This window comes from Caloenas nicobarica, chromosome 12, assembly GCF_036013445.1.
Source record: "Caloenas nicobarica isolate bCalNic1 chromosome 12, bCalNic1.hap1, whole genome shotgun sequence".
In the NCBI taxonomy this organism is placed as follows: Eukaryota; Metazoa; Chordata; class Aves; order Columbiformes; family Columbidae; genus Caloenas; species Caloenas nicobarica.
The window spans coordinates 12,030,071-12,057,720 of NC_088256.1; the positions used below are offsets into that span (position 1 = coordinate 12,030,071).

The 27,650-nt window shown below is 46.7% G+C and overlaps 1 protein-coding gene across 1 annotated transcript in view; it reads left to right on the forward strand.

Annotated features, from left to right (window-relative positions):
• Nucleotides 1-1,210: 1,210 nt before the first annotated feature.
• GPR50 (G protein-coupled receptor 50) overlaps nucleotides 1,211-27,650 on the forward strand; it is a 41,177-nt gene continuing 14,737 nt past the window's right edge. The window contains 3 exon segments of the mRNA XM_065643352.1: nucleotides 1,211-1,280; nucleotides 1,401-1,491; nucleotides 1,493-1,842. Of these exon segments, the coding sequence (XP_065499424.1) occupies nucleotides 1,211-1,280; nucleotides 1,401-1,491; nucleotides 1,493-1,842 (511 nt within the window).

Consider the following 27,650-nt stretch of genomic DNA (forward strand, 5'->3'; position numbering starts at 1 on the left):
CCCTTTTTGTTTCAAAACTGATGCTCTCTGGTCATGGCGAAAGGCTAAAAAGCTGCTGAAAGCAGCTTGGCTCAGCCAAGACCTGAGTGCAGATGCAGGGCTGGCTTTGATCCCATGCCCCTGACTGGCGCAGACCCTGTTTGCTGCTCATTTCAGCTGTGCCTCGCTGCTGCTAGGGTGCTGCTGGTGGGGAAAGAGCCATCAAAACATTTGCTTTTAGCTTTGTTATGGACTCGTTCAACTTGGCAGTTGTAAAGCCCCCAGGTCAGGTTGTGACACAGCCTTTATGTTTGCTCAGGTACTTTGACCTGCACACAGAGAAGTGGCTTTGGGCAGAAGCCAGAGGAGGTGTTACTCAGAGGTGAGGAGCCTCAGGGCGCCCCGCCCTCTCTTCTGCCCCCACCCAGGCCCTAGCACAGCATCGTGGCTGATCTCCATATCCCACAAAACCTGTTTTCTGAGTTTATTTTCTAAATAAAGCAGAGAATTCATGTACTTGCAGTGTTGCAGCTGCAATTTGAGCACAAGGTCTTTGTCCCTTGCTTGTGCTGGTGTGGAGTAAAGCGCAAAAGGTGCCTGGGAGCCTCAGCTGCAGGGCTGGGCTGTGGGAGCGGGAATCTGCTGCACGACACTCCTGTGCCCGGGAAGTGTGTGAGCGGGCTGCTGATACTGAAGTTACTGCTGGGGCTTCTGCATCGCACACATTAGAACCAGTAAAAAGCATTAAACCGAAAGGAAATGGGTTTGTTCTGACATAATTGGTTGAAAAAGTTCTTGTGAGGAGGGGTGTGGCTGACTGCGACCAGCAATGGGGGGCTGGTGGCACGCCGGCCTTGGAGCCACGGGGCAGCGCTTGCAGTGGGACACCAAGACAAAGAAAACCCTCCTGCGACGTGGAAAATAGGTAACACTTCAGCTTGTAATTTTTCCCTTCTTGGTACCCGCGTCCGAGGGCAGAAGCTGCGTGAGTTCCCCACTGGGGGCTGCGGGTGCTGCTCACCCCGGCTGTCTCCCTGGCGGCTTCTCTAAAGCACCGCTTCGTGCCGGCGGAGGTTGTACGAGCTGGGGACGCTGCCCACGGCCTCTTCCTCGGACAAGACCGAAGTCTTTTGCCTTGGCCCGGTTTCCCCCTGGGCGCGGAGCCGCCGGCTGCAGCAGCTGCGCAGGAGGGAGTTACAGCCCGGCGGAGCGGGCGGCGGGGCTGCGGGAGATGCAGGCGGCTCTCGGCGGGCTGGGCGGCTTCTGCCGGGGGCGAACCCCGCACACGGGCTGCAGCGGGGAGTGCGCCGCTCCCCGGCCCGGTGCTCCCCGGCCCGGTGCTCCCCGGCCCGGTGCTCCCCGGCCCGGTGCTCCCCGGCCCGGTGCTCCCCGGCCCGGTGCTCCCCGGCCCGGTGCTCCCCGGCCCGGTGCTCCCCGGCCCGGTGCTCCCCGCCGCCGCCGCGCGGTGGCGCCATCGGACCGGCAGCGCCGCGGCTGCCCCGCACCGGGCAGCCCCCCCCGCCCCGCCCCGGGCAGGGCGGTGGCACCGGCGGGGAGGGGGCGGCGTGCGCCCCCCGGGACGGGTACCGGGACGCGCTCCTCCCTGCGGCGCGGCCGTGCTGCCCGGGGGGCTGCCGTCGGGGCGGGAGGAGGAGGAGGGGCCCCGGCGGTGGCGGGCAGAGGCGCGCATGGAGCGGCTGGGGAGCAACGGGAGCTGCCCGGGCTGCCGGCGGGACGGGGGTCCGTCGGCGCGGGCCGCCACCGCCCTGGCGGCCGTACTCATCTTCACCATCGTGGTGGACGTGCTGGGCAACGCGCTGGTCATCCTCTCGGTGCTGAGGAACAAGAAGCTCCGCAACGCCGGTGAGCGCGGGGCGGGCGCGGGGGGCGGCGCGGCCGCGCTGCCAACTTGCCGGCGGCGGGCGGGGCGGAGCGCAACCGCACCGCGCCTGGGGCTCCGCCGCCCCCGGCCCCGCACAGCAGCCGCTCCCCGCTCCAAGCGGGGCAGGAGCCTGCGGGGTTGGCGGGCGACGGCCGCCGACAGGTCCGTAGCACCGGAGCGGTAAAGGGCATTTCTGTCTCGGGAGACCCGGGTGAAGGGGTGGTGAGTTGCCGGTGAGCCAGAGTAGCAGCCGCTCGTCTCTTGTCTGCGGTGACCCGAGTTACTGCGGGGGTTCCCGACTCTGCGCGTCCCGTACCGCTGCTTCGGTCCTCCAACTTCTCCGAACTTCTGTCTCGCAGAGGCAGCTGCAAATCGAGGAACCTGAACGCACGTCGCGACTCAGGTAAAACCCGCATTCCTTCAGCCAGAAATATGCTGGGAAAGAGCCAGGAGAGCAGGTGCTGATAAGGAAAATTCCGAGTGCCAGAATCAGGTGCAGGGAAAGGCTGCTCATACTTTTAAGACCAGCCTAATTACAACGCTGACCACTTGCTTTTATATCCCAGCCTTGCATGTGTTTTAGCTATTTCATCTTAAAGTTGCTGCATGTTAGATGACCAGCAGAAAGAGTAACGATTTTCCATGTTTTTTCCATGGGTAATTTGAAAGTCTGTTTTGGAGCCTTATGTATTGACCTTGCTAATGAATTGATCTAGGAAAATTGTGAAGTTGATATTGATATTAAGAAGGCTGTATTTCTTGAGGGTGTAATTTTTTTCTGCCTTCAAAGTCTTGTTATTGTAGCAAAGAAATAACATTGGATATAATTTGCTCTGTAAGGAGTTTCAAGTAGTCTGTGTAGTGCTGCTTAAAATGTACTGTAGAGGATGTTTTGCTAAGGACCACACCACTTTCCACTCTTACAGTGAAAGACATAAAATGACCTTTACTTTTATAGCTTGTAAAATGGCTTTAGTGAAATATTTGCAGTGTTTATAATGTGCAAGGCAAAGTTGTAAGCATTTTGGAGATTCTGATCTCTCTCAGTCTCTCTTAGTCTTCTGTAAATATGGAGTAACTCAGCAGCATTCAGTAAAAGTAGCTGATGGGACAATTTCCCCCAAGTGCCTCTAACATTTGATTGATTTATTGATGATTGTACACAAATGGCTATTGGCTTGGGCAGGCACTGGATGCAGTGACCTCAACCAGTGAGTTGCTCTAGATCTAACTGGTACATGAAACGTGACCCGTACTATCCACAATACATATGTTGTACTGGGCTTACAAGAATTTTGATATAGTTGGGAAAGGCATTTATTGTTCTCTTCAGCTTTGTTTTAAAATGTGAGCACTGTGAGCTTGTGATCAGTGGTTTGGGGAAAGAAAATCGAGACACCCTTCCCTTCTTCCCCAGATAACTAGTGATTTATGCTCTCTGACTGGTTGGCAGCAAGCAGATTTGAAACTATTTAGCTGCTTTTATCACCTTTCAAATTGTTAATCACTGGAATGCGTTTCATGACTTAAGACTGCCGCCACTGTGAGCTGGGTTAAAGTTCCTGTGAAAGTGAAAAAGAACAGCTTTCCCTTGAAGTGATCATAGAGATATTTTCCAAGTCGTAATCCTTGTCAGTAACCTGCTGTCTGCTCTGCATACAAGCTACTGGGATGTAAGGGTAGAACCAACACAAGTGAAATCTTTGCTAACCTCCCTGATTTGAGGGGAGGTGTCTCTCATTGCACACAGAACTTGAGTGTGAATAGTAGGAGATTCAGTGGTATGTTCTTCAAAGTGGTGGTAGGTGTCAAGAGATCCATCCTGCTTTGTTGACCTGAGCATCATGCCTCATTCATTCAACAGCCTAAACTCGGAACGCCTTTGCCAAGTCACTAGAGGGGTTCAGCAGCGGGAAAGCGAGGTGGTCAGACTGATGGTGATGATCTGAATTTCAGTAAAGTCTAAAATGTCTAACCAGCATCTACCTGTTGTCATCTTGTTTTGCGGAAAAGATCAGGTATGTTTAGGATGTTCAGACATCCTGCATCTGTCCATATTAGGAAGTAAAGGGGCCGTCTACCTCCCTGGATGCAGGACAAGAAGTCAGGAGTCTCAGCTCAGTTCATGCTCCTCCTGACACGTGAGCAGCACCCTGAATGAGGGGGGCTCAGCCAGAACACGGCAGCCAGGTCGAAGTCCTTTGGACAAAGAGTTTCTCTGCTCATGTTCAAACCTACCCTAAGCCAGTCCAATAATTGAAAAGGAGACCAGCTATGGATGTGTCAGCTCTTGCCAAATCCAGCAAGCACCAAGCCCTTTGTTTCTGGAGCAAGCTCCTAGGGAAGCTAGCAAGAGCCCAGCTGCAAGGTCATCCACCTGGAGCTAAAACTGTCACCAGGATAAGCTGGATTCAGACTGGGATGTGAAACTGGCACTGCTTCAGTGGCTGTGGTGGGTGATCACTCTTGTGGGGACAAGGTTTTCGGTCCACCCCCCTGGACCTTTCTGCAGTTCTTGGCACATGTCAATACCTCTTTGCTGCTTGTAGCTACAGTGGGCAGAGAGTAAGAGTGTGGCTGTTGGCAGAGTCTCGCAAGGGGCACCCTCGCTGGGGTGGTGAGCAGCCTGGGGAACGCTGGCTCATGGTGCAGAGCAGCTGCCTGGAGCTGAACAAGCACCAGGAGGTGAGTGATGCCTGTGGGCAGAGGAAATCTGGATTCACTGAGAGCCCTGGGTTTCCTCCATGGCCCACAGTCCACGTCCACAGTTGGTTGTCTGGTCGGTTGTGCTGGAGAACTGCTGGCATTAAGCTTTCCTGCAGTAACATCCAGCTACCTGGACGCTTGAGGCTGCTTGTATGGTCTGAGAGCTTCAAATCACGCTCCAGTCTTTGGTCAATACATGATGGTGCAGAACATTTGAATGGTTGAGGATGAAGAGCAGGAGCGATGTCTGTATGTCTTTATGGGAGGCAGGTGAGAAGAGGTGAGCCTTTTTGGCAGCTGAAAGCCTTCACAAACCTGGCTGCCCTGCTGCCCCTGCATTGCTGGAGTTTAAAAGCAAAGGACCTGACCTCCAAAACTTTCCAGGAGAAATCACTCTACTCCACTTTGCCTCTGGGACGGTGTAACGTATGTCTGGTGGTTGTTGGTGTGATCTGTGGTGTTACTGGGAGGTGCTCAGGGCACTGAGCACAGAGTAGGACCCATGCAGGAGATGAGTGAGCCGTGTGTTACACGGCACATGCAGGACCATGACCAGCCGAAGGCTGCTGGCCTGTGGGCTGTGGGCAGGGCTGCTGACCCTGCTCTTTACCTGCGGGTCCTGCTAGCTTTACAAGTGTGAACATCTGCACTGAAAACAGCCAATATTTTTCAATGAGTTAGCCTGCTCTTTGGGCAGAGGCTCTGGAAATACCCATCTCCTGAACTTGCTGCAAACTTAGGCACACAGCCAAAACATGCATTCCTTGAAACCTCACATCTCCCACTAGTGCTGCCTGGAGCTCTGCAGGCAAAGAGCCATTTCTGCCACCTCCTGGGTGCTTTTCCCTCATGGAAATCTCTCTGGGGAGCCAAAACCTTCTTGGGGGCAGCAGCACAGGTATAACTCTAATGAGGTCACTGGGCTCAACCGGCTTTTAATCCTCTGTATATACACTATAGCATAGCACTGGGGATTTCGACTGTCACATCGGCCAAAGTCAAACGTCACACACAAGCCTGCATATATTATGTCAGCATAGTTACCTTTGTCAGCCAAATGCGTGCTCTTAGCAGCAGTACTAGATCAGTTTGACAAGCCCTCTGACCAGAAAGCTGTGTTGACTAGCAATAATTGTGTTTCTGTCTCCAAATACTGGGACCGCAGGCAGGGTAAGAGCCGGCACTTCCCGGGTCAGGTCTTTTGCCCTCCGAAAATATTGGCACGACGCTAAGTTTTTGTTTGCTTGAGTGGGGTTTTTTATTTATTGTTCCAAGACCTCTGGAACTTCCTGGCTGGCCTGGGACATGTTTCTGTTTGTTGTTTTATTTAAAAGTCAGCGTCAGGGATTTGGCGAGCTCCTCTATACGCTCTGACATGCAGGTTTTCTAGTTACAGATGCGAGAAGTGGTTAGCAGGTGGTGGTGGGTATCTTCCTAACTTGCTTCTGGAATTCAGAGAATTTTGTTGTAGTGGAGAAATAAGTCATCTTTACCTGCAAAGATAAAAATAAATCCTTATACTTTCTACATCTTCTATATCAGGATAATTTCACCATACTTTTTTAGCATCAAACCTATTTTATTGATGGATTCTTGCCCTTTTCCTGATGTCTACTGCCATTAGTTTTGTGATCTTTTAGCTTTCTTTATAAAATTGTTGACTTCCAGCTACTAATTTTATAGTGCATTTTCCATTTGTTACATATCTTATTTATGTATTAATTTGGCTCCTGTCTTAAAATATTATTATTTTAAACAAAATAAACTTTTTGAATATAATATTACTTTTTTTGGGGGAAAAGGAGGGCTCTACTAAGTCATCTTTAAATATCTCCCAGTGAGCACTGTCCTGTTTGCTTATATTTAGGTGTTTTCACTCAGTTATTTTTGTGTCTGATTTTTTTCTAGTTTTGAGAAACTGACCTTTTAGAGATGTTCTGTTTCCTTATCTTAAATGCAGTTGAGAGCTGTGACTGGTTTTCTTCCAGCTATTGCAGGATTTCCTTGTCCTAGAAAGCTATCTATCTATTATATGTAGGTGTGCTGAGATTTTTTTTAAAATTATTTGTTTTAGTATTTTTTAGCACCTCAAACCCTCTAGCATCTGCCATGAGCCTGAAATGACATCTTTTCTTTCTGCACATTGCGGGTAGATGCCTCAGGAGCTGCTCATCTGTTCCACTGATTCATTTGTCTGTAGCAAACTCCCACTGATGCTTCTGATTTACCCATCCTCTGCCCCTCTGAAATGTCAGGGGCTCTGCAGCACGTGTCTTGGCTTTCTGGTAGGAAATGTGCTGTTTGTTGATGAAAGAGTTTGAAGGTTGCTGGGACTCTAGAGGACCCTGGAGCTGCACCCCCTTCCCTGTTCCTGAGTCCTCTAATGTGTAAGGGTGACACCTGGCACCCCATTGCTCTTCAGCGGGGACGGGTGCCTGTGACATCAAATGGCTGAGCTGCCGACAAATGGTCTCGTTGTTGCTTCTCCACTGTTGGTGGGGAATAATCCATGCCAGTGTTTGCTTTTAGCTTCATTATCAACTCACTGAACTGGACGGTGATGGATTTGCTGTATGAAGCTGCCTGGCAGTGATGCTCCCTGTGCTGTGGGAATGTTCGCTGCAGCGACGGGACTGCTCCAGAGAAGCCCGGCTGGGGCTTGGCATGGTGGTTGCATGGGCTGTAAGGCCAGTGCAGAGCAGCTGCTGGTCATGGTCTGTGTGTGAGCAGTGGGGTGTACCCCAGTGCACCCCACGGGCTCTGGGAGCGGAGGAGCTGGCGTGCTGGTGGGGATGTGTCGGCCCCTCTGCTGCAGCCCCTTGCCCCTGCGGCTCTGCAGGTGGGGGCTGGAGCGAGGCCGCTGGCTGCAGGAGGTGGGAGAAATGGGAGCGACAGCAGGATAAAGCCTGTGAGAAAATTAATTTGGATTAACGTAAAGCGTGAGCTTTAAGTGTAATAGCAATGTGAAGTGAGGAACAGTCCCAACTTGTTTTTCCCCAGCAGGTGATTTGCACAGTGAGACACAGAGGAACGGAGCTTTGCTTGGTCCGTGCCACAGCTGTGGGGCACAGCCCCATGGCCAAGCTGATGTGGAGAGGTCTCTGACCGCATCACCTTCATGTGCTCCAGATTCGGTGGGGGTTCGGGTCGGGTTCCCACCCAGATGCTTGCACATCTCCCAGCAGTGCTGTGCCGGGCTCCTCCTGGGCTGTGTGAGCAGGAGGTGCCTGGAGTGCCGAGGAGGAGGCTCAGAGCTGCCGTCCTGCTCGGAGCAGCACCCACAGCCCCGCACTGTCCCACTCCTGTGCTGTGCTCCGGGAGCTCCGGGGGAAGCGGCAGCTCACTCGGGCGTGAGTGGTTCTGAAGCTTTTTTTGGAGGGCCGTAGCTTCAGAAATAGTTCTAAATTGGTCCTTCGTACAGCTCCATACAAGGTCCCAAGGGGATTCCATCCCCTTGACTGTGTGAGGTCAAAGCCACCATTTTTAAAATTATTTTTTCAGGACACGCCCACCCCTCCGCTTCTTACAATTAAAATACTGCTAGTTTCTTGCTGAGTAGTGCTCAGCGTGCATTTCAGATACACTGGCAGTTTGATAGACAGATGGTATGTGGTCAAGTCAGTGATTATATGACAAATATATGATTTGAGAGAAATGAATCAGGTTGCCGCTAGAAACAGTAATTATGGCATCACTGAACTGAGGAATATTTGTCTTTGCAAAATGTTCAACAAAGTTTTGTTATGTGTTGGTGCAGGTCTCTATACAGTTACCCTCAAATTAGTTGAAACAAATTTCCTCTGATTAGGAAGATCTGCATCTTGTAGCTCACAAAATAACACTGTGCCCCCTCAGGAGGGCCACCCCATGGACCTTGTCACAAGAGTTAGCAAGCCAGGTTCAGCCCGGTGCTGAGCTCCCTTTCTCCTTCTCTGAACTCTTCAAACCCCTTTGCCATTCCTTGCCTTTAGCAAAGGCTTTATTTTATTTTTTTTTTTTTCCTTTTAGCCCCAAATAGCATCACTGCCCCAGCACTTGATGTTCCTGGAAGATTTTGAGAGCCAAGTACTGGCTTAGATAATAGGAAATAATTAATTGCCTTGCAGACAGTCCTTCAACACAAGCTGGAACGTGTTTTGGGAACAGGGAAGGTGGGTATGTGTGGTCAAAGTAGTTGTTCCCTGTGTGACTTGTTGAGTGATTAATTAAAAGGCTTAAAAAGACAATTATCATGCAATGGCCTATACATAAAATGGAAATTAATTCAGAGGTGGCTTTTGTGCTTTTTTTTTTAGTTCTTCTTCTTGCATTTTCATTGCATTTTGTTTGCTTTTCTTTCTCTGTGCAGGCTGTTTATTCCCTTCGAAGTCTGTCCCACAGCAGAGAGCAGGGGTGGAGGAACAAACACAGGATCATCCTTTGAGCTGGTTGGCAAGCAGAAGGCTGTGCTACAGTCCTAGGACACCCCTGTCCCTGATGGGGGAGGTCTGATGGGACTGCTCTTTGTGGAAGATGTAGAAAGAAACCTGTGGCATAGTCTTCTCATGTTTAACTATTCTCATTCCTGAAAGCTGGAGTGAGGACCAGTAAGTGTCTTCTGAGACTGTCCTCTTCATGTTTTCAGTTGAGAGACCTCAGATATTTCTTTGTTGAACAGTCCCCAGCATCACCTTCAGATGCGATGTTGGCAAATGCTGCAGTGTCTGTGGGGGACTCAGGTCCAGCAGCCCAGGGTCTGACCTGTGAAAAATCCCTGTTCTGTGACTTAGACGCAACAGTCATGGGCCTGGGCTTGGTCCTGGGTGAAGTTCAGGCACAACTGAGCCGGATGCCGGAGTTGCTGTGTGTCACAGCTGTGGATCTGGGACCAGCGTGAAAGGATCCAGGTAGAGATGGGTTCAGTGAGTCCTGGGGTAGGAGGATGCACAGAGGTGAGGAAGGAGGAGGAGAAGTGGGAGTGCTGATGGAGTGTTGAGCATCTGGCCACAGGAGGAGGAGTGGTGGTGGGATGTGCCAACCACAGCCAAAGCAAACAAGGGCGGGTGGTAGGATGCTCAGATTAACCGAGCTGCACCTCTTCCCATCCTGAGGGGAAAGGTGGGGAGAACTGGGGGGAACTGGCAGCTCTGCCTGTTGTAGACTTCGTGTTTGGTGGTAAGGGCAGGAGGACTCTAGAGACCCTGATGTCTTCTGGGAGGGAACAAAGCTGGCCCCGTGGGTGCCAAGCAGGCGCACAGCCTGCAGTTCCCATGAGCTCTACGAGCCATAAGTTAAATGCAGTCTAATGTATTTTGTGTTGCTCCTGGCCCTGTGTCTGGCCTTCACCTCTCCACCGCGAGTTTTATTTCTGCAGATATCGCAGTAGAAAGTGTAGCAAATTGAACCTTAATGGAGTGAGTGAAATCCACAGCAGAGTCACAGTTGGATGCATCAGGAACTGGAGCCCTGGCCCATGACGCTGGAGAGAAACACTGCCCAACAGCCGGGTGGGAGGGAGCAGCCCCCAGTGTGCCCCAGCACGGCCCCTGCCAGGCAAGGGCTGCCCGTAGAAGCCAGGGTGGGAGGCACAGGGCTCTCCTGCTGCTTTAGCTCTGTCCTACTTGTGGGGAGGTTCACCAAGAGGGATTTAGGAAAAGGAAATATTCTCCAGGTGGTCCAGGATTTTCCAATGCCTTGTGCAGGGTGACCTCAGCGGCTTAAGCCAGTGTACGAACATGGCACAGGAGTGTTTGTGGAGCGGGCAGAAGGTAGAGAAGATAAGAGGGAGTAAACACCTGGGGTCCTGGTGCATGGGAATGGGTTTGGGCTCTGCTTTTAGGGTGGAACTGCTGGAGACCTGGAGGAGATGATCCGTGCCCAGAACTTCTTCTTTTCTACTCACCCGATCCACCTGCTTATTCTCCTGCTTGTGTTTCCTGGCCAGTTTCAATGGCAGGAGCCATCCACATCTTGCTCTCCTCCTACTTCTTCTTACTGTCCTCCCACTTCTTCTTTGGCCCAGAGTCCCATCTGCAGGCTGCTGAAACACTCTTGCCTGGCCTTTTTAGTGTGGTATGTTTGCCCTCCCAATGCGTTCATCAGCACGCAGCTTTGGGGCTTCCTTGGGCCAACAGAGAGCCCCTGGCTGAGGAGAGCAGAGTCAGACCAGCATCGGCAGGAGGGATTGAGCTTGCCCGTGTGATGCAAGAGGAAAGAGCTGATGGGCGCTGTTGTGAGGCACATGACAGAGGAGGGAAGGGTTGGGGACATTGTGAGAGGTGTGTGGGGCTCCCGCTTGTGTCCTCAAGGGAACAGTGAGGCAGGGATGGCAGCACGGTGGCACTTCCTCCACGCTGCTGTTGGTTTCCAAGCCAAACCGGGTGTTATTCTTGGCTGGTTCCTAGGAAAATGGATTATACTGTATTCAAAATATTCACTCCTGGATTTAATGATATTGCAAAAATATCTTAAATGTATTTCTTTCAGAACCTTATGGTATTCCATGGAAAAGCTGCCTGTTTATCTGCTGGTGTTGCCAAGCACATACTCCAAAGCCAATGCTCATGCAAGTCATTGCTCTTTTAAATAGAAGGGAGAACAATAGCCTGTGGCTGTAGCTTTGGCCCTGTGCTGTCTGAGGACAGTGTCTGTGCACTGTACCTTTCACTACCTGCAGCTTTTCACCAAAGTTTCATGGGTCATATCTCTCTGTTGACATTACTAGAGAGGCACCTTGGGGTGCAGAGTCAGGGCTGAGTGGCTGGGTAGCCTTCCTTGATGACTGCACCTTTTCCAGGTTAATTTGTTCTTCGGTTTCTGCACCTATAGGGACTGTTCTTCAGTCTCTACACATCAAGGTCCCACCTCCTCATCTTTTACTTTGAGATGTTCCAGAACATTTTGGAAGTTGCCTCAGTTGTGGAGGAGCCGGGAAGGTGGTGGAGGTCTCTCGATACTGGCCTGGTGTCTTCTCTGTGGAGCTGACATGAGCCAGCCCAAAAGCAAACCGCAGCCCCTGCAATAGATTCCCCAGCCTTACAGCACCCCAGGCCAAGCCTGCGGCTTTTCTGTGTGGTTGGGGAGGAGATCAGACCTGGAATTCAGGAAGAGTCTGCCCAATGCTGCCATGGTGCCATGGGCATAACGTGCATTAACTTTATCTCAAGCGTAGTAAACACCCTTTCCAGTGCCTGACACACAGACTAAAAGCAAGGCATGACAACATAAAGTATCCCTGGAAGAGGCTTCCAATAGCATTTGGAGTAGTCTGCGGTTGGAAAAATTTTTATTCCTGCTTTTCTCTCACACTCTCTATTGTCCTCCCTAATGCTTCTCTCCTGACTCCTGGTGGAAAGCAGATCGTGCTCACATTGACAGTATCTGTCAATATCTGACTGCAAATAATATCACCCTCTTCTGAGGTTTGCACCATTGGTTTGTTTGAAATGGCCAGTATGATCTCAGCATCTCAATAAACAGCAGTGGCGAAGGTAAGATGGGTTAGAAGTTAGCTGTCTCCTGCCTTCCGTCACTAGTTCTGCCTGTAGTCTTTCTGGCCTTTCCAAAAATATTAGCACCATTTCTGGACTTTTCAGCGCTTTGCTTTGCAAGGAGAAATTAAGCTAGAATAAAGTGTATTGTGCCCGTTTATGCAGAAGTAGATTTTGTCAAGTCAGAGATTGTATCTTGGCTTTTCCAAGGGAAGACTAGAAGTGAAAGAAATCTTTTCTACCAACCTAAGTTGTGAGTGTTCAGTCAGCAGCAAGCTCTGCCATTATGTCTTGGGTCTAAAGTCTTAAACAGTCTTTCTACTAATCAAAACTGATTAGGCAAAATTAATTGGACTAAGTTGAAAGCTTGCTGACAGAAACCTTTAAGAGTAGGTGTAGTTGATAGGCACTGAAATGATCAGATATTGCAGTACGGATTGTGGTGTACTCATGTCGTTCCTGACAGATGCTGACCAGCCAATTCTTAATGATCCAAGACCTTGCCAGGGACTTCAGAGGGCTCGGCTTTCAGGATGACAGCTGTATTGAACAAAACATTCCCGGCTTCATCTAGATTAGCAGCAAAAGGTGAGGTGATGCTGTCTGCCACCACCTAGCTAAATCCTTCTAAAAGGCAAGTCAAGATAGAGGAGCTGGGAACTGACTTTAGATGGGAAAACTAGTGTTTCCCATGCAAGGCAATGAAGGATTAAAACTGACTTGCCTTACCTAATTAGGGCACTAGATTAATTAGCTAATGAGAGAAGCCTTCCCAGTGTAGATGCACCATCAAAAGCCATTAATTAAAAGTCTTGTTAAATCCCAGGCTGGACAAAGCCTTTGAGATTAGTGTGGGAACAAGAAATAACCACTGGATGAACACTAGCACTGTGTCCTTTAGCAAACATGCCAGCCTTCTCTGTGGAGTCTTTAAAATAATAAATTTGCTTTGGAATAAATTATACAGATAGGGAAACAGAGCAATGGGCAAGCAACAAACAGGGCTTACAAGAAGCTAGACTGTTTCAGCCTTCCTGTGGCAGTATCTGTTCTTCCTTACTGGTATTTCCAGTGCATTTCTCTCATTTGTAATTTATTTTTTGAGACAAATTTCTCCCAGGAGAGGCTAGATTTCTTCTGATTGATCGTTAGCTTTACAAAACCAGTTGAGACTGTTCTCATTGCCCTGATGAACCAGTCTTTCACATTTTTTCTTACTTTTGAAAGTGATTCTTTTGCCTATTTGCAACAAATGTGGAAAGTTACCCCCTTTTCCTCTCACGTGGAATGAAGACAAATGATCAAACTCTGACACTTTTTTCCTGGAATGTGATTCTGCATTGCAATCAACACTTCTGTTTTCCTCTCCCCCATTTTTAAATGAGTTTCAATTCCTAGCAATCAACAAAACTGTGCTATGAAGAGGTGACACAGACGGCAAATTGTGATCCTCTTTTCCAGCTCCTGTAGTGTCTAGGACACCTTGCAGAAGCTTCTCCCGTGAGGGCTGTGTGGAGCGGTGTGCCCCCGCTGCCCTGGCTCCCGCAGAGCTGACATGAGTGTGTCAGACCGCTGCTCTCACTGATTTATGGGAGATGCTGCGTTGTAATGGACCCCCTTGAAGCAGATTTTACCCTATGGTTTAATCTGCACGTGGGATTCTCAGTTAATGGGCATGCACCTCTGTGTACATCTCGCTGGTGAGGTTTGCTTGCGAGGTTTTAATGGTTTGTACTCACAGAAGATAAAAGTTGGCAGAGAGGTGGCTGGCGTGAGGGTAAGTTTGGTGTTAAGAGGAGGGTGGTTGTGCTGCGAAGTTGTTGTGCGCTGTGGTCCTGTGCTTGTTGCTGTATGGCTGTAGGACTGGGGTGATACCCCAACGTTGTGAGGGTCCTAACTGCAAAACTGGTGAGTTGTTGGGCCAAGCCCCTGGCCACATGTTGTCCTTAGCTGTGGTAAACTCCTTCCCAAACTGGGGTGGAAGGATACAGGATGTTAATTAAGAGGAATTGCTGAGCAGCCCTTTGTCTGGTTTAGATTTCTGCCGTGGCTGTCTAAGACAAGTTAATTTTGAAATAGAAATCTGACTGGTAATTCTGCACCATGTCACCCAAGAAAAGCAATTATTTTTTTAAAGAAGAAGAAACAGAGAAGTCAGTTCCTGCAAAGCATTAATTTTGTGCACGTCCTTCCACACACCCTTGCTTCTCTGATTCTACTGGGACTGTCCTTTCACCAGGGAAACCAGGAAGGAAGGGGAGAGGTGTTGTGTCCAGGGCATCTAGACGTGTTTGGTTGCTGACTGCAGGACAGCACCTGTATGGCACTTCTATCTTTGGAAAACCGGCAGCCCTTTTTGTTCTGAAGGGTCTGTTCTAACTCTTGGACTTTCCTCAAAGTGGGGTCCTCAGTGTGTGCCAAATCCTTTTTAACGTAGTTGGGTGGGATTCAAATTGGCAGCACGCTAAACACCATAAGTAACTGCACAGCCGCATTTGTTGTGCCATCCTGGCTGCAACGCCGCCAGCAGAGCATGAATGTGTTCCCCTTTGCATTAGAGGAACAGATGGTTTCCTGTGGATCTTGACTGTGACCACTGGTGTTTTCATTCTAATAATTCTAATAGCAGTGCAGTTAGAGTGGATGCTAGTCCCAGGACACATCCACCCCTGCTGTATCACTTGCACTGGTTTTGCAGAGAGGAGCCGGCCCTGGCCAGGTGTGCTGCTGGAGGCTGCCAGCCACAGCGATGCTGCACGCAGGGCCGGCCACCCTATGGCCCCTGCGGAAGGCTGGAGCACTGCGGTGCTGGAGCACTGACGTGCGAGCTGCCACACCGATGGGCACCGCAGAGCTTGGCACATCACTGCCGGGAACAGAAGGCGATGCGTGCAATGTGCGTGACGTCCCTGTATAAGGGTGTTGAGTGCCCGTCCTGTTCTGCTGCTGCGCTGTGTGTTCCTGGGGGAGAGGAGAGTGGGAAGAAAACAGGGTGGATTCAGGAGAGAGAATGACCATCTCCCTCCTGAGCATCCTAGAGGTCAAAATACTTGAACATCTCTGCTGTAATGGGAAGATAGATGCTTTGCAATCATGCTAAAAAGATATCGCATAAAAGACTTCTGATTTGGCACCTTTAGTCCTTACTGGTGCCGACTTTGAAGCAGGTGAGGTATCCGCTGGAGTGGCCTTCAAGTGGCACAGGAATAGCAACGGGGGAAATGGGAGTTTACCTGCGAAGCTGGTAAAGGGACAGCCTGAAGCTGAAATGTCATTCCATTGCAAAAGAGATGAAAGTAGCTTTTGCTTGAATACAGTCCCTTTCTTATACCTCTGCCTGTGGTGTCTGTGGCTGTGTATTTGTCAAAGGTGGTTTTCAATTTCCTGATGTGGACGGCAAGAGTAGTTAGAAAGCTCTTGTGCTGGCTTTCTGGACAAGCTGTGAAAAAAAACCCCAATGCTATTGATATCCCTAGAGCCAAACTGGGCCTGGCAACTTTTATTCTTACCCCTCACTAAGAGAGAAGATGTGATTTCTTTAGCATGGTGATGAGCTGTGAACTGTAACAGGAGCACCCTTTCCAGGGAACTGCTGCTGGACTAATACATTTCAGACCCAACGTGTGCTGCTCATGTGCTGCTTCATCTTGAGATGAAGAGATTTAGAGCTGTGGCACCTGGAAGAAGCTAAGATGTGTTTGTATCCATCGCATCATCAGGTTTACTTTATTTCTGTCAGAAATGCCTAGTTTGCATTTTAACAGATGCATCAGGGACAGGGATAATGCTTCACCCTCTTGAGTACTGTTGGTGGTAGGATATGAGACCTATAGATCAGCTGTCTGTGGAGCTATAATTTCACCCACATTTCGTTAGTTTTTCTGCCTTGTTCCTTCTTCCCCCCTTTAAAATAATTTTGCTTTTAAGTGCTTTTCTAAGCCGTGGAAAGCTCTTGGCATTCAAAACTCTCAACCTTCACCACAGAGAACACAATTCTTCTGCACTGTCTATCAGCAAGTGTTTTACAATTCTTTATTCTAGCACCACTTACTTTTTCAAACATTTATGGGTGGCTTAAATATGTTAACTCTGTGAATTCATTATGTACATGTCTGATAATGCATCAGATCTGTTCCTCATGCCTCTTGTATTTAGCTGTCTTCCTCACAATTATGCTGTATTAATTCTTTCAGTGATTAACAGTGTCCGCCTAGAGTTGTGTTGGGTATATCTTGAAAAGTAAGAAGCCAGCTAAAATTCAAAGTTGTACAAGGCAATCTTGACATGGAACTTGAAAGTGCTGCAAACTTATACCTAGAGAGAGCATCGCACTGGGAAGCAATGTAAAGCCAATGACCAGGGTGTCACGGCATGGAAAATATTTGCTCTCTTCTGCCAGTCATGTCCTTCATCTTCCTTAATCTCTGAACATCTCCGTGCATAATCTCTCCTATAATTACAACCCCACTGGAACCAAGAGTGTGATACCTCATAACTATTAATTAATCTCTTTGCTTATATGACTTTCATTCTCTTTCACTTACATTAAAAAATGGATTTATATTTGCTGTTGTTAGAAGTCAAGAATGCAGTATGTGTTTAAAAAACACACACAAAACCAATCCTTTTAATATTTTTTTGGGGAAAGAAATCCCAACCATAAACTGTGTTCAAGACATCTCAAGTATTCAAGCAACAGTAGTAATTGTGTCTGAGGAATTAAGCTTGTGGAGTTTTATATGAGAACTACACAACCTTTTTAGGTAGTTGTGGAAAGGAAAGATTGGGTGTGTGTGTCCAGTTTGTAGTCCAGCTCTGGGACATCGGTTTTGCAAAGCTGTACCTGAGGAGGTTTAAGTGGCTGGAAAGATGTAAGATCAGTGACTTTGCATTGTGTCCTTCCCCATCCCTTTGCTCGTCCCTGTGCTCAGGCTGTGGGCAGGGGCTGAGCCTGGCCTCCCAGAGCGGAGCCCGAGCTCCTGCTTTGCCTGGCCACTTTTACACCAACACGAGTGGCCTATGTGCTTTGCCATCTTGCCAAAAGTTGCGACTTCTATTAAAAATAATTGTTTTATCAGTGACTCTGGCATCCCAGGGATTTGTATGAACAGCTTCCTTGAAGGCTGAAGGGACTGAACGGGGAGGCGTGTTTTACACTGTTGCTCTGAGAGAACGGAGATGAGCCTCCTCTGCTGGCAGACACAGCCAACCACCATGTCTGAGCTGAACAGCAGGCTTCTTGCATGCTAATTGATACCTAGATGTTTTCTTGAAATGTGTTGGTTAAAGAGAAAAAAAAGATTGCATCCATAGGATACCAATACATCATCCTAGGTCATGGCTTTACCTAATCCAGCTTCTGATTTAGATTCTAATTTTTTGCGCCATTTGGAAAACTTCCCTGAACAACATGCAGCAAAGACTATGGAAAGCTGAGCATTTTTTCACTCTACCTGCCCAGTCCCCTACAGTCTTATTCCTTATCTAATTAGCAAAGCAAGATGACTAGAGGGTAGCATTTTGTGTAAACTCTTATATGCACCCCACTGTCTTGCAGGGTTGTGCAGAACAGGTTGTAAATCAGGCAATGTCTCTTAACTCACATGTGCCTTCATCTCTTGCTCTGAGTAGATAAAAGGAGTATAATAGGGGGCAGGTATTACTCATGCCAACTTTACACATACTTGGCTGTGATGCTTCTTTTAGGAATGTTTCCTTCTCCAAACAGCCAAATAAGAGCTGTCATCCTGAAAATGATGACCAAATAAGAAGCTGCAACATGGAAATATTAGGAGAGGGAACAGCATGTGGCTCTTATAAAGGGCTGTAGCAACTGTGGAGACTAAAACAATTTGACTTAGTTCCTGGGGACGATCTTTAAAAGTGCTGCAGGTTAATCAGCAAGGCTGGAGGTATTTTATTAACACCACCATTGGGGAAGCCTTATTCTGATTTATTGGCAGAAATTTCACAATTTGGCAGTGCTGTCTGGCAGACTTCCTCTTGCCTGGGTATTAGGATAGGTCTGAGTAGAAAGCTTTGTTTGAATGTGAGCTTCAACTGTGCACTTTCTTGAAATCCTAATGCGCACATGTAAATGTTAAGAGTTTAAGAGAAACCAGTAGTTACTGATCAATGTAGTTAGTGTTCTAATTCACATATCTGTTCTAAATAGAACTTTTCCAAAAGCTTCTGTCTAAATTTAAATGGACTGTTTATAGCAACCAGCCAGTAATACAATAAACTGAGCAAAATGTGCTGAACATATGAAACAAGCAGGGTTATTAAGTCATGAATAAATCATTGGTTCAAATCAGCTTGCACTAACGATAGTGCCCATTTAAAGAAAACGTACCATGTAATTCAAAGTGTTTCAGAATTAATAATAATAATTACTTTCTTAATCACCAGGAGGCAATGTTTATTTCTCTTGCAGCCCAGGAAACCTTAGCAATGCAGGATTTATATTTCTCTACATGTAAGCCTCCAATTTCTTTGTAGCAATCAGATCAGACACATGCCATTGTGTGGGATTATTCCCCTCTGCTGAATGGGGAAAGCCAGAGAAAGATCACAAATTTGGCCTCATATGTTGTTTTAGGAAGAGAATGGGTTTGACTCTTAATTTCTATTCTATGGGGAATTGCCATATCCAAATTTGGCTTTTCGTGTTTGGAATTGGAACAAAAAGTGAAAATTCCCTGCAGACGGAGGAGGGTTGATTCCAGCTTATCAAAACTCTTTGTTACTGCTGAAACATGAAAACATGTAAATGTGCATATAAGGTAAAATTGAATATTTGCATAGAGATAAGTTGAGCTGAAGCAAGCTGAAGCACGTTTACCTATCAAGCTAATTCATTTAGTCATTCGCTACTGAACACTGTCTAAATATCAGCATGTTTACCATGAAGATTTTGCGTTTTGGTGTAGCAAGGTTTTCGTTACTTGATAGAGAACACTACCTTTGAAATCATGTGTTCCTAACAGCTCTGCACAGTAGAGAAGATCTGTGCCCCTGGGCATTCAGCAGCCAGCTCTGCCCGGGGGCTGCAGTTCCTTCAGCCCAGAGGCAGCCGTGCCCGGGGGTGCAGAACTCACCCGCGGCAGCCGCGGCCAACTGGGATTTGACAAGAATCACGGAGGTGGCGCTTTTAGCTTGGATAATGTCTTGTGCAATTAATAAAAGTAGGAGCATTCTATAAATTGTAGAGGCTTTACTTTAGACAAGAAGCGCGTCTCATCTGGGTAACCAGGTTGTCTTCCAGTATGGGTGGCTCCTTCCAGCGGTTCTGCTGTGTGTTACCCGTGAGAGCCCCGTCCCTGGTGCAGCTCTCACCCAGGCAGCGTGGTTTTGGCTTTCTAGAGATCACTGAGATAACTGGGAAGTTAGGCTTAAATGATGCAGGCTTATCTCGGAGGAGACTCATAAAGATCTGTCGGACTTGCAGGTACACATTTTCCGTTAACGCATCCTAAATCTTTTCTTTCAAGCATGGGCTCCTATAGCATCAGCTCATGCCAGGCACAGTGTCTTCCCTCCCTGCCTAGCCCCAGCCACTGCTTTCTGGCATGCTTTTATCTCCCGTTAGGTAACTTGTTAGGTGAAAGCTTTGTGCATCAACTGTCTTGTAAGGTTTACGAAGAGATTGACTGTAGTACTGTTCAAAAATGAACTCTCTTATTAGAAAAGCTGCTATGTTTTATTAATATTGCATATGACTCTGTGTGTACTGGGCTGTGCGTCAGGGAGGAGAACGCCCTTAAGGCACATCATCTCCCTGTTGCCCAGTACATGTTTCCTTGAACTTTTCTGTGAGGCAGCTCCTTCTGGCAGCTCTTGGCAATGGGGTGCAGGAGCAGATGAGTGTCAGATCTGCTTTGTTGTGGCTGTTCTCATGCTGAGGGCATTCACCAACCCTTTGGTCTCCATGAGATTTCAGAAAGTGTTACCTTGACAAACCTCTGTGAAGTAATTCAACGTGGTAAATATTGTTCTTATTTGCTTGGCTTTCTGAACACTTTTTGCTTCTAGTAGCACTCAGAAAGTCCAAGACATTATTTACGTAGAGAGCTGAAAACACAGGGAACTGAAGCAAAAGAAAAACAATCAAAGTGTAAGTTTTCTACAGCTTGTCCAAGACCCATATATTGTGACCTCTTGTCTTAGTGCTCTATGTCATATCTGGGGAAGCCTGTTATTTATTGTATTGGAAATAACTATTGGAATTCATCTCTGTAGATATATACAAGTATGTTCCAAATCAAGAGGGAGAATGTGAAGTTACTTTATGAGCAAGTACTTTCTGCAGTTTTTATTTTTTATGTTGCTTGATGCCCTTTATCCTCACAAAACTTGAAAACAGGACAGTTCATGACTTAGAAGGTGTTAAGGTGGAGTTTGAAGAATAGAAAAGCACCAGAAACAACTTCTTAACTTGCAGTGTTGCCTACAAACCCATGTTAAATACATTCTTCAAAACCATTTTAGAAAGTGATGCTCCAGAAGCAGTGAGACCATTCACACTCGCTTCAGCACACCAAGATCAGCCCTATTGGGAGTGTCCTATGTAGCAAAAAAAGGTGAAAGGGGATTTACCCTTGAGACTTGTCAGTACCGAGAACGGGAGCACCAAGCCGGTGGGTTTGCCCGCAGCAGTATCAGGTGTGCCACCACACTTGCTGTTCCTTGTCCTTTTCTGAAAAATAGAAGAAAGCACCTAGAGAGTGGGATAGAAATGGGAAGAGAGGAATGGTAAGGACATGAAGGATTCCCTTGGCTGTGGGATGTAGATTTATGAGTCTCCTAATAGGACTCATGTTTGCAAGTGCTTTTTTGCTTTTCCTAGTGAGAAGCAGTAGTCCAATTCTGTTCCATTTAAGAGAAGGATCATTATGCTCTCAGCATGGATACTATTTCCAATTTTCCACATCCTTTCAGTGTCTCAACAGTCCCTGGTGAAGATAAAGTCTGTTTGGTTTTGTTTTGTTTTTTCCAGATGAGATTGTGTCTCCTCCATTAAGGCCTCTGTGACTGTGGATCTCTGGCAAATGAGTGCAGATAGGTAATCATTTGCATGATACCATGTGCCAGAGTCAAAATCTGTGTAATTATCTAAAAGACTGCATACCCCATGAGCTACAGAGTTGAAGAAACTTGCGGCTTCTAACCCGGGCTTTATCTAAAATCTAGTTTGGTCTTGGATGTTATGTGGGTAATGAAATATGTTTAACTTTATGTCATTCAAGTTTCCAAAATACATCTCCAGAGTATTGGTAAATTCTGAATTCTATTTTGCCCTATGTTAGGGTTTGGAAGAGTTCTTGGATGCATTTGTAATGAACATTAATCATAATCAGAGGCATGTCATTTTTTGGGGCTTTTGAATTTGTGTCCTCTCAATGTTTGTGTGACTGTTGCAGCAACTGCAAATATTGATGTAAACACAAGACCACATCCATGGAAAGAAATTTGTAAATTATCAGAAGACTTTGATGCATGCTGAAGTATGGTGTCAGCAGAACCATTTCCTTCCTAATGTGTTTTCACTTTTCTTCGTAATACAGGGAAGAGCCAGCTTTGCCTTCCTTTACAACAAAACTCTGTACACGGATAACAATCCCACTAAATACCATTATCATCTTTTTAAACCATTTGCAGCTTGCAGGAGAATGTATAAGGCGGGAAGGTAAATATTTAGAGAAGAAAAAGGTACTCTCGTAGCCTGAAGCTAGTGGGTGTGTGGTATGGACAAATGACCATGAACATGTTATAGGATGCACTGTGGTGAGGCAAGGCACAAAGGATTTGTCTCCTCATGTGCCCAAAGGCTCTGGACCTGACACTTCAAAGAAACAGCAAACGTGGGTTTGTTTTCAGAGGGCTGGTTCCCACGCAGTCTCTAGCATGCTACCTTGGCTCCGGGCTGCATGAACAGTGTTTTCATTTCCAGCTTTGCCTATAGGGAAATGAAGTAGCGTATGTTTTAAGACCTGCTGCTTCTCCTTGCAGAGGTCACACTGATTCAGTGAGAACTGGCCTTGGCTTCCCATGACGCAGCAGTCTGAGGGGAAAAAAATATGTGAATCCTGGCTTAAATGGATAATGTGAAATGCAGATGTGTCATTCTGCGTTGGCCTGATGTGCACAGGGGCAGGGCTGAGCCTTCTGTTGCTGCTGAGGTGAGTCTTGCATCCTTCCTTTAAAGTATCCCAAGTGGAAAGCAAGCTGTACCTTTTGGGTCCCCAGAGTGAGTGTGCAGTGCCCTGACCCCCCAGCGTTCCCTCCGTTTTTGTTCCCTTCCTTACTCACAACCCTACTAGTTTTGCTCTTCATTTAGCCCAATCCTATATGCAAACAACCCTGAGAGAAGTGGGAGAAATGGGAGAGGGTGGTGTTTTCCTTCTTCCAGCTCTGAAGGCTGGAACTGCCTCAGGAGGGTGGGAGCACCGTGCTCTTGCTGTCACATCCGTCACAGAATGAATTTGAGGTTGGCTTCTGAATTTACCATGAACTAGCCACGGTTCTGAGTATCATCTTGTTCCTGATTTTTCTCTGTTCATTGAACACAATGTCCTGTTAGAGAGGGAATTGTCCTGCTGGCTCTGCAGCAGGAAGGCGCTATGGGAGGAGGGGACACTTTTACTCCTCAGCTCCCATTGCTTTTCATCTGTGGTTCCAGCCTGTGCGGTCACATCTGTGAGTACCACAAGACAGGAGGAAATCCACTCAGTTGTGTTGCTGTAGGAGCGCAGTGCATCCTAGCAGTAGTGTTTTCCTCAGGCTTTTTCTCACTTAAAACCCTTATGTCGTCATCTTGTTATTCTTGAATGTGTTTCCTCCTACCCTCCTTCGTCTTCCAAGAATGAAAAAGTTAATAATAAACATTAAGGGTTTTACAGATAACTGCTTATTTTTACTATAATATTTCCTGAAGACAAAGCTCAAAGATTGAGAGGAAAGATGCAACAAACTGCAGTTCTTCCTGAGAGGGCTTCCTTCTTGATGGAGCATTCTGGCTCCAGCCAATTCTTTACCCAAATTTTCTTTCTTGGCCTTCATTTCAGAATATAACCAGTTAATACTGGAAGAAAAATATGGCCTTCAGTTCTTACTCTTGGGTTTTCCTCTGTAGGCTTTTAAACCTGTGAGACTTCTGAGATGTTGAGATACAGGTGTTTATGTGGTTCCCTTCCAGGGAGGGGGCAATGGCAGGACTTCACATCCTCAAGTGAGCGCAAAATGGTAGAAACAGTAGAAACCCTTGTTGGTGAAAAGCGAAGTAATCCATTTCCTAGATTAATTTTGAAAAAACCACTTTTTTGTGTTATATGAGGAAGAATAAAATAGTAGTTTTGACATCTTCAGAAAATAAGGTTTCCTTGTAAAACTTTCATGGAAAAAACCCCAACCAACCAAACAACACAACAACCAACCCTTCAGCTGAACCAACCCTTCAACCCTTCAGTGAAATATTCTGCCCCCATATTGTTCATTCAGAAATTTCTTCTTGGTTGATGGCAGCGAAAGTTACATTTTCTGAAGTACTGAAGAAAAAATTGTGTCGTAGCAGGAGCCAAAGACTCTTGTTTCAAACAAAAGGTTGTTTGTACAACCTGTGTAGTGGAGTGTGCTAAGCAGCCAAAAAGTGTGCAAGAAAAGAGCAGCGACACTCCAGATGCAATACTTTGCCAATCCTTTTTTAATTTTTTTATTTATTTTATTTTTTATTTTTTAAATTACGAAGTTTCTCTTGTTTCTTGGGTGGAATAACACAGATGCGGATCCAACAGGCAGTCTGCCTTCAGTGGCCTGATAAATTGTTCTTGATTTTGTGGAACAGGTTAATTTCATTTAGATAAGGGAAAGCAAAAAGAGCAGGTTTTTCGGGACACTGCCAAGTGAGAAGATTAAGTCAGCATCAAATCCATTACTGAAATGATCTATCCATGTTGGCTAACACCATTTCAGCTTGTCTTTTTTTTTTTTCTTGGGTGGACATTTAGGTAACCCACAATCTTGCTGCTGTATTGCAGCATTACGTGGTGGTTACTCTGCTTAAAACTAGGCTTTTTTTTTTTTAAGCAGATTTAGTTTAGTTTTATTTTTTCGTTGTGACTTTTTCCTTTTCTGCAAATGTACCATCCCTTTGAAAACGCATGGGACTTCATTTCTGGGAATATGAAATCCTAATCATTGGAGGCTACTGCAGAAAAAAAAAAGGCCGCTTCTTTTAATTGCACATGTATATGTGTCCATTATTATTCAGTGTCAGCTTTGAGCTTTCTTTCAAAAGACCTATTCCTGATGTCCCTGGTGGGCCTGCTTATAGTTGTCTCGCCAGTCTTTGTTTTCTTCATTTTAGTTTCCTACTGATTGGAGCCTCATAGACAGAGGTTCTGGTATCAGTTGAAGTCCAAACTCTGATGGACACTTTTTCCACCTTTGGTTTATTTACGTGTCTGTCTTTTCTGGATTCTTTGCTAATTTCCTTGTCTTGGATTTTGCAAGTTCCACCAAGAAACATGTTGGCTGACTATTATCCTTACCTTCATTAGTCTTGATGAAGCAGTCAGGACTTCAGGTAAAAGTCTTGCTTTAGAGGAGACTTCTGCTAATAAATCTTTGCCCGCGATGAGATATTCAGTTTTCCTCTTCTAGGCTGAGCCATGGAAGGAGAATTAGTTTGACTTGGAAGCCAGCAGCAAACTCGGGACAGTGTTGTGATGTTACCTCTGATTTTCCTGGTCTTCAGCATCATTCGTACAGAAGATGAATTGCATGTTGAATACCAAAATTGAGCCAGTTTTCCCATAGGCTTGTTGGTGTCTGTAGTCTCCAAGGTATGCATCTTTGTTCTTGATACTTTCCTGTCTCTTGAGGAGGAAGGTGACAGGCCTGTTTTATGTGATTCTGTGATTACCGGAATTGACTCGCTGGAAGCTGACATCATCGTAAATGCTGCCATTATCCCAAAGCAGCCTCTGCATGTATTTCAGGCAGTCTGAGAAACTTGTAGCATTTACCATAACAGTGATTCACAGTGCCCTGTCTTCCATAATTACCAGACCATCTGAGGACTGTGCAGAAAATGCTGCTAAAGAAACCCAAACAATAAACTGGAGTAAAGAGAATAAATGTGTTCTTGTCAAAGAAGCTGTAGCTGCTCCTGGTGCAAAGGCTTATTTGCAGACACTTCAGTAGGTATCACTTCCACAGAGCCACATCCTTTTTGAATCTCTGCCCCACACGCTCTAATGCTCCCACACTTGGGCCCAAGGGACAGGGTCCTGCAGTCTGCTGTGCTGTGCATGTGTATCAGGAGACATAGGGGGCATTTTGTTTTTTTGATGAAAATTTCATTGCTTTTGGTCTTAGTACTTCAATATCCTTCACATGTTCCTTCCCTGAGTAGATGCTGCAGTCATGTCGCAACATACAGCTGCTGGTAGTTTCAGCTGCTTCAGTCTTGGCTATTACGTAGTGCTATTGTTATGGCCAGAGTTACAAGTTGTGCTGTTGTACATAGACAGCAAAGCTCTTTTTCTTGGCACATGAGCAACTGTTCAGTTTTGGGAAGCCAAGAGGTATGTGTGAGCTTTTTGTTAAGTGAAACCCACTGGGAGATGTGCAAGCAGCAGGAGCCTGAAGGGGAAACCAAGGTTGGACCTCAGTTCCTGAGGCCATGGTCTCTGGGAACAAGGAATTGGCTTTAGGCGCCAGTTACAAAGAGCAAATTGTCTGCAGGCTGTGTGTGACCACCTCTGTTCCAAAACAAGCATAAATTAAACAAGCAACACTCATAGTTTACCCATGAGCTGCATCACTGCTTTCTCAGATGCTGACCTGCAGCTTCTACCCTGTGTCAGAGGACAACAGTGTCTTTGTTCTCATACAGTGTGATTTACAGTGGACCTTTCCAATTATCCCCTAGAAATCAGCTGGTGAGGTTTCTCTGGAAGAGATCTTCAGGCGCTTTTCAAACCGACACAGGCTGCAAGCATGGAAGCGTTGACAGTCCAGGACTGGACCATGGCCGTATTCAGTTGCGTCCAGCTTTGAGCATGAAAGATTTCCAAGTCAAGTGGAGGGTGAAGGACACTGCTGGATGCAGCAGTCCAAGTTAGGAGTTAGTCAAGTGCTCTTCTGATTCAGACTGCTATTGTTAGGAATCCCCAGTGATGTTTGTTAACCCAACTAACTCTGTCCTTTTCCAGTGCCAACAGGTCCAGTCACAGCACCTCTAGCAGCAAAATGTGCTTCTAGTCCCATGATGAGGTAGCGGGTCCTTCTAGTGCAGTGGGAGGAGTGCTGCCTGCTGAATTTACAGTTGCATGTGCTGCAGTTCAGTATTTCTCATCTAAACCCCTCCCGGTGTGGGGGATGGAGGGGAATGCTGGGACAGGTAAATAGGGCTGTTCTTCTGCCGGTTTCATCCCACTTCTTTTGGTTGTTCTTGCATGTTGCAGGCTCCCGAGACTGCTCTGCACAGGGCTGTTTGGTTTGGGAGAACTGCCCAAGGGCGAAAGGTAGGCACGTCAGAAATATTTTAATTTGTTTCTATTCTGCCTTCTCTGAATGACATATTTATACTTTTAAAGATCAGTGGGTGCAAGGAAGACAAATCTTCTGCTGGCAGAGCAAGAAGCTGAAACATGCAAAGGCAGTGGTTAACTCAAGGCTACATGGCAATTAATTGGGAAAGTCCTTGCTGGAAACAATGGGTTTCTCGTTTGTCCCTACAATCAGTGCTCCAATATGAGTGTAGCTCTGACTAATCAAATAAAGAATTACACAGTGCTATCACCCCCTGTCCTCTAAAGAAACACAGAACAAAACCTGTCAGCACTGCACCTTCACACTGTGGGATAATCTGGGGTTAGATACTAAATTAGTTTGGTTTTTCAAAGTTTAGTTTGGGTCTGGTTGAAGCAGAATAATCCCATCTCCCCTGGAAATCAGTATCCTTCAGGCAAAATCTGCAGCTTGGCTTGCGGGGTACTCTACAGTCCTGAGTATTTCTCAGTGGCTGTTGTGGTACCTCTACAAAATCAAGTCCAGGTGTGACTTGTGTAAGCCTTGTGCGCTCCTGTTATGTCCTGGAAATCTCAGCAGACTTTGTGTGTGAAACCTGTGCCTGATGGTGTAGAGAATTTGGGAGTGCTGATACTTGGGGGCAGGTATGGCCTTGACCTCCCTGGGAAGAAGGAAATGTGTGGTCTGGTCCAGGGCTGCATTGGTATTGATGCTACAGACCCATCAGCATCTTCCACATTGAATGCTTGCATGTTTTTAAGGAGTATTTTAACACCGAGTGAGTAACAGTAAAATTCACCCTGGTAAAGTTTATTACTTTAATATTGGAGGGTCCCAGCTGATAGTAGATTGACATATTCATGGGGTTTTAGGAAATGCTTGGGTATTAATGGTTACCTTTCAGTCTGAAATCTTTGCAAGGTTCTTGTGTCGTTTCTGCGCTAACGACTCAATCTGTCTTTATAAGAGGTTGAATTTCTTTACATGGTGTTTTGGGACTAAATATGAAAGGGGGGAAATGGCCCTTAATTTCAACAAGTTTCCATTTGGTTTAACAGCTGCTGTGAGTTCTGTCTTGT